The sequence below is a fragment of the Triplophysa rosa genome, linkage group LG21, assembly GCF_024868665.1.
Source record: "Triplophysa rosa linkage group LG21, Trosa_1v2, whole genome shotgun sequence".
NCBI lineage: Eukaryota > Metazoa > Chordata > Actinopteri > Cypriniformes > Nemacheilidae > Triplophysa > Triplophysa rosa.
The window spans coordinates 19,082,804-19,100,066 of NC_079910.1; the positions used below are offsets into that span (position 1 = coordinate 19,082,804).

The 17,263-nt window shown below is 41.0% G+C and overlaps 2 protein-coding genes across 6 annotated transcripts in view; one reads left to right on the plus strand and one right to left on the minus strand.

Moving 5' to 3' along the window:
• utrn (utrophin) overlaps positions 1–17,263 on the minus strand; it is a 213,565-nt gene that overhangs the window by 89,536 nt on the left and 106,766 nt on the right. The gene's annotated exons all lie outside the window — the stretch shown is intronic.
• LOC130545236 (E3 SUMO-protein ligase ZBED1-like) lies at positions 9,557–11,796 on the plus strand. The gene is made up of 2 exons (XM_057319655.1): positions 9,557–10,882; positions 11,021–11,796. Exons 1-2 carry the CDS (start codon positions 9,569–9,571, stop codon positions 11,420–11,422), a joined length of 1,716 nt encoding a protein of 571 aa, XP_057175638.1. The 5' UTR covers positions 9,557–9,568; the 3' UTR covers positions 11,423–11,796.

Sequence of the window (17,263 nt, forward strand, 5' to 3'; positions counted from 1 at the left end):
TCTGCAACTCTTTTTAGTGCCTCAGTGTGCTCATAACGAAACAGCGCCTCTACTGTGGCGTAATGCTGCAACTGCAGTTACAAATGACAGTCTGTTAAATGCATTCAGCATTTCTTGTGAAGACACCCGACATAATTTTGGCGAGAGACTGAGGCGGCACGACAGTTGACGGAGGCGACTGCCTCCAATTTCTCTATGCAGGAAAAACCCTGGTCTGACAAGAAGTCCCAAACGGTAGTAACAGTAAAATAACACCTAAACGTCTTGAATCATGCAGTTGATGTAGAAACGGCAAGACGAGAAACTATTGTTGCAGATGCAGGTACTGTGGACATGAGAAGAGATATAAAAATACAACTTCTGACCGATTTCCCACAGTATTTTTAATGACTAAACAGACTATCGATGGTGACGTCACTGCACGCGAGAAACCTCAAATTTCCATGTAAACAGGGTTTTCAGCATGGTGAATATGCATGTAAACACGTGAACAGTTTTATTTTATAAGCCGATTTTGAATAGATATCCGTTTATTTTGTGCATGTAAACTCAATGTCACACTTAAGAAAAGAGGCTGTTGAGAAAAGTGTCTCTGCACTTTTTGGACCGTGAGATGAAACATTTTCTTGTAAATGTCATTTAAAAGAGAATTAAATGACAAAGACTTAAGAACTTCTTATCAACACATCAGCATAATGTCTGGTCCACTTCTTCTGGTAAAGAGCTGCCGACAGGAAAAGAGCGTGTATCTGACATGTCAAGCGCCACGAAGTCTTTCCAGACAAGGCTGATAAAAAGAATAACTTTCAGAATTTGCTTAAAGTCTGCCAATCCAATTGGAACTTGGTTTTCTGCTAAATTCATCGGGCAGTCAGTGAAAGGACTGTGGATGGTCCATGAACATAAGCTGCATTTACAGAGACTGTGCTTGTGTGTATGTGTGTGTGTGTGTGTAACCAGTCTAGAAGATACCAGTCTGATTCACATGACAAACACACACACACACCAGCACCAAAAGGTCTAAATTGTGCTGCCAGACGTGTGTTTACGGTGTTTTGGGTTTGGTTAAAGGTGCGAAGTGGTCTTATATCTACTGTTTATTTGTTATATATTCATAATAAATTATTTAACTGTGATCAATACAACTACCACACACAGATACGCTATGCACACACACGCACATAGACACACGCATTTTGTCTTCTGGCCGTCTGACCTATAAAAGGAGGCAATAAAAAGCTTTTCTTGTTAATAAAGTTAAATAATTGCTTCCCGATCATAAAGACTCCCCAGAGCTGTCGCTCAGCGTGCTCTAATTTAACCCGACTAGCTCACAAGCCCAAGAGATGCCTGAAAGAAAAATAAAGTGGCATTTTCATGCTTTGACCTTTTCCTGTTGTTTGATAGAAGCACTCAGATCGACCACCAACAAACAAACACACACACACACACAACCACAGCAAGTAATACACTCTGAAATAACACGTTTTCACAGGTGGAGAATGCTCTTGAATCACAGAGTGTGTTTGTGGTTTTAAAAGACTTCTCGTCATGTCGCAGACACTTCCATTCAAACAGTTCCCTTACTACAGTCCTCAAGTACACAAAGGTATTGTTCAAGGGCAAAATAGTGATGTTAATAAAACCTTTTGCCAAACATGCAAACAGAGAATTAAGAACATTTAGGAGGCCAAATTATTTCTAACTTGCCATAGATTTGCATAAAAATAGATATTCTTTGCTCCTGTGATTACATCATTTCTTGGTGCTTTTTGCCACAAAGTAGATTTCTTCAGCAGATGGTTTGTTTGAATAGTTCACGTAGCTTTTATCAGCAAGGGACAAACTTTTTTGAGGACTCTAGCAATCTCACATAAACTTTATTAGGAACTGCATAATAAAACATGGATATTATATTGCACTTCCCAATAAAGTTGCAAGCCCAATTGTGTGAAACCTAATTTCCCCACAAAGCCGTTTTTTTTCTCTAAACTTTTAATTCTTCAGTTTTGGACCCTAATGCACTCATTTCATCTCCAGTTCTGCCTATTTAAACAGCCAGAAACAAACAGCGAATCCGGCAATACCTCCTCGAACTTGTTCAGCAAATCCTGCAGGCTGAAGTTCAGGCCAACCATCATGTTTTCCGTCTATCTCTACCGCTCTACATTCCCAATCCAAAATGCCAAGATGGAGATCAAGTTGAGAACAGAAGGGCCACATGCGCATCATACACCTGATTATAAGCAGGGACGTCTGTGGATGAACACACGCCGCAGGAAGCACATAGCGGTTTCTCAGCGCGTGTGCACTGCTGGTTTGTAGACGTATGCGTGGTAGCTGCATGCTCCGGTGTTTAACAGCTCAGGGTGGAGGGTCAAGCCTCCGTGTTCAGACCTCATATCTGAGAAGCATGTGTCCTGCAGTGCGAGGTGAAGGCCTGGGTGCTGGAGGTAGATTGAAGGTATGGTTTACAGTATATATCTAGCGTTCGGTTTCTTCTGCCATCTTCCTAGCTGGTCTAATCTGTCTCACAAGACACACACAGAATGTGTCTTGTTTTTCCTCCAGGCTCCTGTGACCCTCGGGCAAACGCGTCCGTACTCAATTATCCGTGTCAAAGAGTCTCTGTCTGGGTCGCGCTGGCGGGCAGGGCAAAAGGAGCATCGGAGTTGTTTCACTTTTTTTGTTTTGCAGAAAACACACAATCCGAGTCAAATCCCCATTTTGAGGTCAACATCTCCGAACCAAAAAGACAGAGTTCAGGCCAGAACCAGGTGGTTTGTTTCAGCTGTGAAATATAGTCATCTTTTTCTAAATTCCAGCTCCGACTTTTATCTTCTGTTGAGCTCATTTAGATCTTCACGGGTTCCATCAGCACTGTCTGCACATCCCTCAGAATACAGATTCAATCTCCCGCTTTTCGACCACAAACACTGGCAGCTTGAGGTCTTCATGGATTCCAGAAGTTTTCCGAAAGTTTCCATAAAACTTGACACTTCTTTTGTCAGTCTCTATCCACCTCTTCTCTGACTGCTGGCTCTCGGACCGGACTTTTCCTGCTCTCTCTTCCACACACACCCTCTCGCTCTCTTACCCTCCGGTGGCAGCTGTTTATTATTTTATTCAGCATCCTCCGTTTCCCCTCCTCTTTCCCTCCACTCCTCCATCCCTCTCCAAACTAACACACACACACACCCACTTCCTGTAGGGCCCCACCATGAAAGACAGAAACCGCACTGTTGAAAATTATGGAAACTTGAACGTTCGAGAGGGAAGGAAATACAGAGATAAAGTTTAGGAAAAGAAAACATTTACAGAGATTTCAGAGTCTGTTCACAGCATCTGTATAGGTCTCCAATTATGATTCCCAACTTGATTATGAGCGATAAGACCCGTTAAGCACACATATGTCGATGTGTAAGAAAGAGAATACATTGAGGGAAGAACAGTGTTGTGTTTTAAGCGTCACGTCTGCGTTCGGTCAACCAAAACAACCCAGCGAAAATCCCCTTTCATTTACTGGAACTTTCTGGTTTAATGCGCGTTGCAGATATCGTGACATATTGCTGCAAAACATGTCTAGTGACATTGCAGATACATTTGTTGTGATCAGTGTTGGGTAAGTTACTCTGAAAAAGTAATTAATTACTAGTTACTAATTACATATTCAATAGTGTAATTAGATTAGTGTGCAAATTACTCTCTCCAAAAAGTATTTAGTTACTTATTACTAATTACTTTCTATATCCTACATCAACCTTGATTAGTTAAGTGATTGAAGGATAGACATGAAATGGCTTATTTAATTCATTCAAATAAATAATATTAAACTACATAAAGTAGTATTATTAACTGACCAAAGTATTACAAATGTGAGAATTATACATTAAAGCAAGGATTTTAAAGTTAGACTTTGAATTTTGATGTCCATTCCACTATTGCACACATATATTACACAAAGTATTTAGTTTAATTACATCAGAAATAACTGTAATTAAATTACAGAAAAAATAATCCCTTACTTTACTTTTTCAAGGGAAAAGTAATTAAATTACAGTAACTAATTACTTAGTAACTAGTTACACCCAACACTGGTTGTGATGCATCGACATATATAAATATCAAAATAAACATGTTTTACAGATATTGCCATTCATCTGCAACATGATTCATGCCTCTGCAATATTGCGAGAAAATGTCAACATAAACGATATCTATATTTGATTCCATCAGGTGTAGTTCCACAGTTTTCATTTGATCCATCACCGATATCTTACTTTTCTTTAAGATATCGTCTGCTCTTCACGTCTCTGCAGAACTCAGAGTTAACCAGCTCCGTTCGGCGTGTGCGAGCGTGCGTCGGGCATCCTTTGAAATTCATAACATACATATGGGCTCCTTCTCGGCTTGTCTAAACACATAATGTCAGCGTGTCAGGGGCCATGTGGCCCGAACTTACCAACACGAGTGCATTCTACAAAAGCCAGCGGGAAAAGCAGAAGACAATTCTGAATATTCATCAACAAGCCGTTTGAAGTGCTTTTACTTCATTAGCGCATTTACATAATGAATATCCAGCGCGGCGCGTTTGATGTGTGTGTGTGTTAAAGTGTGTGTGTGTGCGCGCGAGTGTGTAAACAAACCCTGCTGGATTACAATCAAATCAGAATATCAAAATATGTGTAACGCGTAATAGTTCACGAGTTGCTACATGGGAATGTTTGTTTACGCAAACAATAGAAATGCAGATGATTATGGCAACCGAGATACAGAACACGGTACAAATAAACACACGACATTAGAGCTCAGCGGAGCTTTATCAGGATCCACGCACGGGATTGAAACTAAATGAAAGGGGAACATTTCGGTGTTTAATAAATGATGGGTCTGATCACACATTTGGAAAAAAGAACTATTTCACTCAACTCAAACCACACATACACACAAAGCATACATTCAGAAGAACTTCGAGGAGGGTTTGAAGCATTTAAAGTAGTTTCTGTAATGGAGCAGCTTTCTTCACAGATACTTCAGAGACAGGTCCACATCTGCACCTAACTGATAATAGTACATGTGTGTCCGTACCAACATTAGCTTTAGTTTGGGAACCAAACTGTCCCCAGAAGTGAGCTAAATCTGATCAAAAACACCTTTTAGGCACAATGCACATTTTGGATGTTTTTCTTATCTGACGTTGATGAGGTGAATTAGGTGTGTTTATGTAGCCAAAAGCATAAGGAATGAGTAAATCTAATGAGAGACGTCATCTGATCCGATCACTCCAGATGGATTAGGGGTAAACAGACTCAAAGTCTCTCCTCGCCGGTGTGTACGTGTGACTTTCTGAATTCACAGAAAAGCCACATTCAGAAAGGTGCTGTCCTTGCATCTTACCTCAAACGGCCCGGCCGAGAAAAACCTTGACACATTTATTAATAGTTCCACTGAACGTAGCACTCATTAATAAAAACCCGAAAACTTCATCTGAGTAAATAAACACGCTCATGCAAACCGAGACGACATTAACACATTGGGATGCAGGAAATGTAGAATGCCAAGGATGTAGAAAACCTCTCCGAGAACCCTCGTCCCACTAACATTATGCATTCATGTTTTTATATGAAAAATGCATCGTTTCACATTCTTTTGTTTACAGAGCATTATGAATGGGAATGTATGAATGCAAAGTCCTTTGCTTCTCTTAGAGTTGTTTGTTTCTCAAGGCGTTTTGTCTGAAGAAGCTCATTTTAGTTGGAAGCAGCAATTGAAAGAATTCAACACAAATAAGAATCTCTCTGTGTCTCTCTGCTCCAAGTCTTGCTTTTCAAACTTTAGTCCGCGGCACCATGGTGTTGAAAACTCGAAACCATTAAAACAATATTCATAGTTTATCATCGTCATAAATCTAAGTAAACCAAACGGTCTATGGGTATTTATTTAATTAGGAAATGTGACTATTCAACATTTATCACACATCCTAGAAAAAAAGATCTGAGGATGGACTCAACAGACCTTCAGGTGGGCTTTGGTGCAATGCGTAGCTGAAGTAATTCATCTTCATACTGTTGTTCTGCTGTCACGTCTCATTCGCATGACAAGTGAACAAAAAATCCAATTGTCCTTTAAAATGTCTGGTGTGGTGGAAATGGCAGTAGGACATGGTCACCTGTTATTGTTGCCCAAACTAACCCATCAAATTTGTTTTGTTGTAAGCTAATACATGCAGGGGGATTCAGTGAAGAATAACACCAGTTTATTTAGATCTGAAGCACAAACGTTTGTAATGATTTGAAGACATCTTTGAAGTCTTTGTTGTAAAGCAAAGACAGAAAAACAGACACAGATAATTACACATAAAATAAATGTAAATGAACTGTAGCGTGTGTGAAGTTTGAACAGTTATTTCAAGTAGTGCAGTAAAAGATAAACCAGGACAATGAGCAAACACTGTTATCTTGCTTCCATCAGCTGGTCAATAGTTTAGCTGCTGTGTTGCAGAGTCTCCAGTGTGTCTGGTTGCTTTCTTTCAGATATTGCTGCTCATGTGCTAGTTTTCACACTGACCCAGAAAAGCACTTGGCCGCTTAACTGCAACATTTCAATGATCAGAATCTTGTTGTATGACCTAAATTTTAGATGCATTTACTTCCGATGGCTACGTAGCGCATTGAGAGAACCTTGGATGTTTTCTAAGATGCCACTCTAGCAATTCAGTTTAGTTTCACACGTCTTCCAATGTTCCCAAATTTTGGATATCTTTGCTTTTTCCTTAAGCTCTTTCTTGCTCTTCTGTCATAACTGATCAATACCTCTCAATATACAGTAATGTCACCCAAAGCACCATTCGGCACATGCACAGATATATGTATTTCCCGTCACATTTACAGTAATCTGTTTGACTGGCAGAACATCTGTTTTCCAGTCGTCACAGATTTTCTTTCCTCCGTCATCTCCAAATCTCTGTAATTCCGCAGGTCTGATGATTTCTCTCTATATCATCCCACCATCGTAACATTGCATTCCTCAGTAATAACTCAACCCCTCCCTCAGAACAAGCTTATCAGCTCAGCGTGATTTCCTCCTGCGCAAACACACACATACACACGGCGCCAACCGCACAATCCAAATAAAGATCACGCTGCTATAAGATTCAAGCCAAATGTGGGGGGAACTGAGATTACTAAAGGAAAAATTAAACATACAATAAATGATGGGTCGTGTAGCGGTTTTAGCTAACGTTATTATATTGATGAGCAAAGCTCACCAAATATGGTTCTCCACCAGATCTTTCAAGATCACATCCATGAAATGAGTTATTTAAAACATCAATTTCAGTCAAGGAATTAGTTTAGCTCAAAGGAAAATACGTATAATAATCGTGATCAAATATACATATTTTACATCTCTGATTAGTAATATAAAGCATAACAATACTTGTATGCATTTGTCCAGCGAATGCCTCAATGATATTATATACTTTACATTATCTCATGGCCATAAGTAACGTGACTTTACCAAACAGGATTTAGAGCAAAGGTAGCGAATCGAAACACAGTAGAAGGGACCAAGCTTGTGAGAGTGAATACAGAAAACCCATCACAAATGAATATATATGGTTGTTTATTAAACTCTACTCTACATGGTGAACAAAACAATGACGATCGCATAAAACAAACAAATACATGAAACACAAATGCGCTAGGAAGCGAGGAGAGAGAAAGAGAGATAAAGTGAGTGAGAGAGAGGGCATGGCAGCGATTTCTGAACAACAATAAAAATCATCTTTAACAAAGAGGCACAGACTTAACACAGCTATTCTATAAATAGAAACGGATACTTGCAAGCCCTGTGCTGGACCGATATCCGTATGCGCGTGTAGAGATGGAATTGTTCAAAAGGTTTCAGAAGGCAGTCCTGCAGAAAGTTGCGGGCCTCGTGGTCGGCCGCATTGGCCTAGCCACGTGGCAGCAGAGTCCATTGTTCCTTCTTCTCCCAGTGGGGGGGAGACGGCAGTCTCCAAAGAGACGCCACGAAACAAGTTTTAGCACAGAAGAGAAGAGAGGAAAGAGGAAGAGAGGGCTCGATATTTAACCTCATGAGAGGGCATGCCCACCTGAGTTTGAATCGACCAATCAGAGATATTTAGATATATTTATAGAAAAGGACAATTGAATCACAAGTTCCTATTTGTCAGAGAAGTTTCTCTGGTTAGCCAAGTTTCAGATTAGACCGAGAGACTTTTCCCCTCTGCTTTGAAGCTTAGGAGTCGTAAAATATCCAACAGAGAAACAAAAGGTTATCAACACTCTCAGTGAGAGGTTTTGACTCTGGTCTTTTGATGATCGCATCAAGAAACCAGGAGAAAGGGGTGTGAAGGGGGTTGATGGCTCTTCTTTCAATGACTCCGACCATTTGGCTTATGCTAAATTCTTTCACAGAATGGGAAATTTTATTTTAAGGTAAAGATAATGATAACACTCAGGTTCAATAAACCATCAAAATATGAGGAATGAATGAAAATACAACTTGTAGACGGTACTTTTTGAAAACAAAAAGGCAGATTACACTGCATCAGATATGAAGAGCTTTTCGTAATAAGAATGCATAGAAAAACTTAATAAAAAAATAAACTAAAGCACACATTTACACACAATTTTTTCAGTTATCAATATTTTTGTTGATCTTCTCTTGTTTGGACTAAAGCACTCTCCTGAATCTTGACTCTACAAGTTACTCTACAAGACTCTACAACTGCTCCATAGAACATGTTTCGTAAATACGTTATCTCATTCGGCAAAGAAGCGAAAACGTGACGTCATCTCAGTGCTATCTCAGCCTCCGTAGTGCTTCAAAAGGTAGGGGTGGAGTGAGCCGTTGGTTGCAATTCGCAACTTCACCACTAGATGCCGCCAAAATGTCACAATGGTCCTTTAATGTAGCCGATTATTTTACAGCTAAATTACACTGTGCCGTACTACAAGTCTTTCTCTCCTCAAAGACACAAACATACAGGTGCTGTAAAGGTCACATGACTGAGTCTGTTATCTCATGTTAGAAGTAAATATCAGTGAAGTGACAGTCATCGGTGTAAAACAGCAGATACACTCACACATCTCTAATTCAAGATGACATTGTACTAGGGGTGTAACGATTCTGGGTAAAACATCGAACCGTTCGGTTCTCCTATCACGGTTCGGAACACACGTGCACCGCGATTACTCTGATGTCGCATCTACAATACAGTTTTGTGGGGAAAAGGCGCATAAATCACAGAGGGCTGCGTATATGCTTCCGATGAATAATAGCCTACGCTCCACGTGCGTTTTACGTGAGAGTATCTTACCAATCAGCTGTTAGTATGTACCTTTGTTGCTGACGTCACATCACCGTTCCTCGCGTGTACAGCTGCTGTTCAGCATGGCAAGCGAAGGAGATAAGCCGCAAATAGAGCCTCCTCCAGCTTCATACAAGTCTGCTGTCTGGGAACACTTTGGGTTTCCAATACGTTACAGCAGCGATGGTCACAAAAACGTGGACAAAAAAAGTCACAGTGTGTAAAATTTGTATGACGCGAGTGCCATACTCCCAAGGCAATACAACTAATATGACCGGACATTTACGCCGTCATCACCCGCGTGTTGACAGCTCTCGAGCGCAGGTGAGACCGAAGCAGTTTCAGCAGCACACACTGCCTTCTGCGTTTAAACAGCCACTAAGCTCTCATTCTGACAAACACAAGACCATAACAAAAGCGCTTGGTGTTTTTATTGCAAAAGACATACAGCCATACTCCGTCGTTGACGATGCGGGATTCCAGCATTTGATTAAGACGCTTGAACCGTGTTACGAAATCCCTTCGCGTGCCCATTTCAGCAGCAAGATTATTCCTGAGTTGTATGATGAAACGCGGAGCAAAATTGAAAACAAACTGGCAAACGCAAAACATGTAGCTTTGACAACTGATAGCTGGACCTCCAGGGCAACTGAAAGCTACTTGACAGTTACTGCACATTATATTTCGGACTGGCAATTGGAGAGCGCTGTGTTACAAACATGCCCTCTTTTTGAAAACCACACAAGTAGTCATTTGGCTGATGCACTCATGAGCGCAGTGACAGACTGGAAGTTAGAGAGGCCTAATATCACCATTCCAGTCACTACAGATAATGCACGTAATATGGTGAATGCCATTAAAGAAGCAGCAGGACTAGGACCGCAAATTGGATGTTTTGCGCATATTCTGAACCTTGCAGCAAAGAAGGCAGTAGCACTTCAACAGATAAGCCGTCTGTTAGGTAAAGTCAGAAAAGTTGTAGCATTTTTTCATAAAAGCACAACAGCAGCTAATGCCCTGAAAGTCAAGCAGGAGATGTTGAATATACCTGCACACAAACTAATACATGACACCCCAACTCGCTGGAACACCATTTATGACATGATGGAGAGATATCTGGAGCAGCAGCCTGCCATCTACTCTGCCCTGATGGACAAAAATATTAAGAAGAACGTCAAGGACATTGCTGTGTTGTCTGACAGTGAACTGACACTGGCAGAGGAAATGATTCAACTGCTTAAACCCCTTAAGACAACCACCACTCTCTTAAGCACAGAAACAGCTCCCTCTCTCTCAATGGTCCTCCCTCTAAAGACAATGATACTAAAATCAATGGATCCTGCAGATCATGACAGTCCTGCCATAAAAGATGCCAAGGCAGCCATCAGTGAGGACTTAAAAAGCAGATACACAGATCCTGACCTTCAGGACTATCTCAACAGAGCATCATTCCTTGATCCAAGGTTTAAGTCTTTACCTAACCTGGATGCAGCCTTATGCTTAAATGTTTGCAGTGGGGTCATCAGGGAGATCATTGAACAACAGGTATTTTTGAATAAATAATATTTTATTAAACAAAATATATATACTATGTAAAAGTAGTTTGATAAAGTTTTTAAAGAAACATTTTAATTGCGTGAAAAATGTATTCTATGAACTATTATTAATTTAATATATTTGCAGGGTCAGCCTGTTGCAGCAGAAGCTGGGCCATCCGGAAGCCAGAATCCCCCTGAATCCCCACCCGTAAAGAAGTCTGCAATGTCCGAGCTTTTTGGAGATTTTTTTAGAGCACCTGACAAGACAAAGACTTTTGACAACATTGTAGAGGAGGAAGTAATGTCATACAAAGCAGAAGATTCCATTGACACAGATGCATATCCACTCGCATGGTGGGAGCTGCATGAGAGCAAGTACCCTCATGTTGCAAAACTTGCAAAACAATACCTTTGTGTCTGTGCAACATCAGTGCCAAGCGAGAGAGTGTTCTCCACTGCAGGAGACATTGTTTCTGCAAGCAGATCTCGACTTGCAACGGAAAATGTTAACAAACTGATCTTCTTGCAAAAAAACATGAAGATCTAAATTGACTAAAATAAAGAATAAAGAGTGACCCAGTGTTCTGACCTTCCAAATATTTTATGTTGGTTTTGAAATGCATTTATGTTAGTAGCCTACTTGAAGCACAATAATGCACATGTTCTTAAGTTAGAAGGTTGACTTTTGCAGGGGTAAGAAACTGCATCATTTTTTGTTTTGTAAAGAAACCTGTTTTTGACAGAAGATTTAAGTGTTTGTTACCTAATAAATACATAAAAATTATTGAATTTGACAGTAGCCATTTTTTCTTGAACACACCGAACCGAAACCGTGACCCTAAAACCGCAATTCAAACCGAACCGTGAGTACTCTGAACCGTTACACCCCTACATTGTACACACTGAAACTGAAGTCACCAGATGAGAAACACGCACACACAGCTCAGACACATGCTCCAAATCATCATTGGGACTTAAAAAAGGTACTTGAAAAAGATGTGAAGTTTACAGATAAACAGAAATGCAGGGGTTGAAAATAGCTGGGCCAGTTTGAATTTCGGTGGAAGAAATGTTGAAAAACAGCTTTCACATCAAGTCTGTCATCAAAAGACAGCATCTAAATCACCAGAGACCCTTCACCGAGGTGGACCGAGGCTAGAAGATATCTGTCTGAACTATCCTAGAATATCTAGAGTCTCTGTGCTTGATTCATATTGTGTTCACATGGAAGGACACTTTACACTCGACTGATCTTTATAAATCCACCAACAGGCCTCCATTTAAACCTAAAGCAGGTTATCATGGCTCTGCTTCATTTAGTCATGTTTTTCTTGGTCCTGTAGCAGAGCCATGACAAAGCCTTTGGTTATGTGTGGAGAGAAACATATTATTGTCCTTTTGACAATAATATACGTTCTCTCCAGTGTCTCGTCATTGGCCCCGCCCCTCTCGTTTCTTGTATTGCTTTCCTCTCATGTCTTATGTTCCACACCTGCCCTCGCTCGTTATCCCTCATTTGTCTTTCCTATATATACCCTCTATATACCCATCCAGCCGGTACATCAGCCGGCCTTCCAGCCGGCGTCAAGCCCTTTCCAGTCGGCCTTCCAGCCAGCATCAAGCCCTGTCCAGCCGGCCTTCCAGCCGGCGTCAAGCCCTGTCCAGCCGGCCTTCCAGCCGGCGTCAAGCCCTGTCCAGCCAGCCTTCCAGCCGGCATCAAGCCCTGGCCAGCCGGCCTTCCAGCCGGGTCCCAGCCTTGACTTGCGCGTCGGCGGTCCCCCCCAGGACTTCCCCCACAGAATCTCCCAGGACTGCGCGCCCTCGAGCGCAGCCGGGGATTAAGACTGTTCCCCCCATGAACTCTTTTGTTCCCCCACCCCTCCTCCCATGTTTGTTGTTTTTATTGTCCCACCCAAGTCCCGTTGTTATTCTTGCTTGTCTGCCTCTGATGTTTTGTCTGTTTTTGTCACTGTCTCAGTCAGTCTTGTCTCGTCCGTCTACCCCTTGGTGAGCACCTGGAGGTGCTCATTAAAGGGGGGCTTCTGTCATGGCTCTGCTTCATTTAGTCATGTTTTTCTTGGTCCTGTAGCAGAGCCATGACAAAGCCTTTGGTTATGTGTGGAGAGAAACATATTATTGTCCTTTTGACAATAATATGTGTTCTCTCCAGTGTCTCGTCATTGGCCCTGCCCCTCTCGTTTCTTGTATTGCTTTCCTCTAGTGTCTTATGTTCCACACCTGCCCTCGCTCGTTATCCCTCGTTTGTCTTTCCTATATATACCCTCTTGTTTCTTTGTCCTGTGCTCATGGATTGTTCGGAGTATGTACTGTGTTAGTGAACTTTGTACCTTGTGCCGTGTTTCTTGCGTTTTGTCTACCTGTTCCCCAAGTTCTTGCCCTGTCTGTAAGTTTGGTTTATTCTTTAGCCTTAGTTTCTGTTTTGCCCCATAGTGGGAAGTTTTTCTTTGTCCTTTTTTAAAAGCTTTTTGGTTATTGTGTTTTTTCCCCCATCAAGCGTTTTTGTTTTCATTATTAAAGTCTTGTTTTGTTAACCCCTTCACCTCTGCCTGCCTGCGCTTGGGTTCTTCCACCATGCAAGTCGTGACACAGGTGCAGTGGGAAAGAGGCTTTCTGAAACATTCCATGGAAAACAACCGTGTGAAACAACTCAACTCAACTCAACTTTATTTATATAGCGCTTTTACAATTTTCATTGTTACAACAATGAACAAACACGCACACCTGTACTTTTCCACATCAACAAAATATTATGCAGTATAACAGGAGACATGCTTTACAACATGTCAAAACACAGCCCGTGGCTTATTTAAAACAAAATATTTCTCTCTTTTTTTTAGTAGCTGATAATACATCGATTTCAATATTTCAAACAATTTCTTTCTTAAGGTGAGAATGAAAAACATCACAAATCAGTTCCACTAAAAATCCACTAAAAGTCAAAACTGGTTGTGTTGAATTGTCTCTCTCCAAACGGGCGGTGTGCGTCAGTACAAGAGTTTTCACGACTACCAGAAGAGAGCGTTTAAGATTCTTTTTGTCTCAGAGGGGAAAAGGGCAGATGAGAGGAAAGGTTGTCCGCCAATCTCTCTTAAACATCAGAGAGAGAGAGAGAGAGAGAGAGAGAGAGAGAGAGAGAGAGAGAGAGAGAGAGAGAGAGAGAGAGAGAGGAGAGAGAGAGAGAGAGAGAGAGAGCTGAAGGAGTCTGACTGGAAGTGAAGATGATGGTCAAATCCAAACTTGAGCGGCTAAATTTGGGCTTGAAGATTAATATCATCAGACGGTCTGATAGAAGGCCTGTGAAACACAATCACTCTCTTCTGCACTCATTCACAACTTCAAACTCATTCCCTCGAATCACAGCGCTGAAATTTACTGTGTGTGTGTGTGTGTGTGTGTTTCATGGATTCCTACAGTAAGTGCTGATCTATCATCTCTGCTCGCACACACATTAAACGCAGCATCTGTCTGAGCAGTAGATCACATTGACCTGAAACCTGCTGCTAAAATCATTTGATATAATCATTTAGATGAGTTAGAGAGAGCCAGACACGCAATAAAACGACAGCACACCACGGAGATTCCTGTTAGCTTATTAGAATCAGTGACTGAAGCGACAACCCTCTACCACAGTGAGAACAAAACAACAATTCACCAATGAGACAGCAAACATCCAAATGAGACCCTGGCACAAGATGAAAAATGCAGGCTAGAAGTACGTCAATATCTAAAAATCACCCAAAAGCGTCATAACAGCACAAAACCACTCAAGAATAAAATAGACTAACCGTACATAGACAAATTGAGCAGGGACAGACTTAGTGGACACAAGCGCACTACAGAAAAGAGCTTTCAATTTTAGTCATTCTGAAACCTTGTATCTCCATATTTTGTGATTATTTGCCATTATCATTATTATTAGACTCCCATTTTTTCCATTTTCCTGGAAAACAGTGAATTTGGACATCTGGGGTTTCAGAAGAACAGCGACGACATATGTCATTGTTAAAATTTGCTTTAGTCACGGATAAAAATTAAGGAACCATTTCAAAGCACCATTTCAGTTTGTTTATTTACTACTTATAGGTATGTGTTAAATTAAAATGATCATTTTTGTTTCCTTCTGTGAACCACTAACAATATTTCTCTCAAATTTCGAATAAAATTTTTTTCTCTATCTGCATTTATTTGCAAAAAATGGAGGGGGAGGGAGAGGGAGAGGGAGAGAGAGAGAGAGGTTAATGTGTAAAATAGCATCTTAATGTACCCAATTAAGACGTTCAGGCTGAACAGAAGGCCATATGAGGCGTCTTATGATGCTGAGAAGAGACATAACCCAACAAACAAACAACATCTGGAGCCGGAGACAAACTGATATGTGGGCGATCGATCATTCACGCATTGTGAGGGAATACAGCACTCCTAATGGTCAGAACATTACTGAGAGTACTTCTAATTCAGTTTGCTCTGATCTGTTGTGTAAAGCATATATTTCCTGCACAGAGAGGGAGAGGGAGAGGGAGAGGGAGAGGGAGAGGGAGAGGGAGAGAGAGAGAGAGAGAGGGAGAGAGAGAGAGAGAGAGAGAGAGAGAGAGAGAGAGAGAGAGAGAGAGAGAGAGAGATAGATACCCCCTGATAATACACATCCAAAAACGTTCTCTCAAATTCTGGACACACCTTAACTCAAGTCCTCCTAACACACTTCAATATGAAGCACTTAAAACCCAAGAGCTGAGACCTATAGCCAGTCCCATCTGCCAGCTGGCTCTGAAACTTCACACCGGCACAACCGAACAGAACCAAATCAGAATAAACCAAATGATCAAAGAAAGTAAAAAGTCATATTTTGATCATTGGGAAAAGGAAAGTAAAAACCTAAGTAAACTAGAATGCTATCGGACCCTAAACAGAAAATACAATCTGGCAGATTGTAATACAACCTGGCAGAGATGTGAAACAGAGACGGATCCTGACCAAATATAGACTCAGTGATCACAGTCTGGCCGTTGAGAGAGGCAGACACAGACAAACATGGAGTCTGTGCACACTGTGACACTGGTGAGGTGGAGACTGAGACACACTTTCTCCTTCATTGTGATCAATTTAAAGATGTGAGAGAGAAACACTTTCACAAAATGTCAAAGGTCATGCCAGAGTTTGATAGGTGTTCAGAAACAGAGCGAATGCAGATGTTACTGGGGGAGAAGAGACACACATCAGCTGCTGCTTCATTCATCTATCTATCAGCTGCACAAACTACTGCCTTCATCTGCTACAATCAATGCACATCTACACTCTTGACTTTATTACATTCTCATGTTTCTGCCTGAAATCTACTTTTGATATTGAGATTTTATTTCCATATTTCATTTGTTTACTTACATATACTCTATTTTATATTTAATTCTATATTTATGCCTTACTCAGCACCTTAGTTTAATTTTTTTTAATCTCATGTTTGTACTTAATGTATGTCTTTTGTTATATGTTCAATGCTTTGGCAATATTGTAAGAACACGCAATCATGCCAATAAAGTACCTTGAAATTGAATTGAATTGAAATTGAGAGGGAGGGAGGGAGAGGGAGAGGGAGAGGAAAGCTTTGATCTGGGAAAGCTTTGATAAAAACACACACACTTCAGTCACATGACTGTGGGATGCTGGGAAGCTGTGCTCCTTACATCAGAAATATCAATGTGCTGGAATACAAGGTCAGGTGATCACTTTTCTGACTGCTTCTCATTCAGCCTGGTCAGCAATCTCCTCTCAAATAATGTTACGCTCCATCCAGAGTGAGGGAATGCACACTCCATCAAACTCATTCTCTCTCTCTCTGTGTGCATGTGCTCCATTAGACAGTAAATGGACTGAATGTATTATATGAAGCTCATCTGCTTTTACCTTTAATGCATTCAAAATCAATGACCCCCACACACACGCGCTTGCAGCGTTCAATTTGAGTAGCATTTAAGTGTGCGTGTGCATCAGTCTTAACCATTAAGTACACAAATGTTCTGCCCATCTGTTAATGCGGTTCACATGGGTACATGAACGACCCCGACAGATGAGTTTATCAAACAGGACAGCGGAGATGGAGATTTGGCGGTGTGTATATCCTGTGGCCGTATAAATATGTCATGAGAGACTTTACTATATCGATTATACCACAGTAAATATATTTGCAGGGCTATCAGAGGGCAGGACTGCTTTATGTTATTTGCACACGAAAGTGTCGTGAAAATACAGACAATACAGAATAAATTGAGATACAAGACGGTATAAGTGATGACATCACCACTGCAGGTATGTCATAGTACAAGCAATCTGGCTTTTGTAAAGTGTGATGGAGAGAGTTATGATCTAGCAGCTC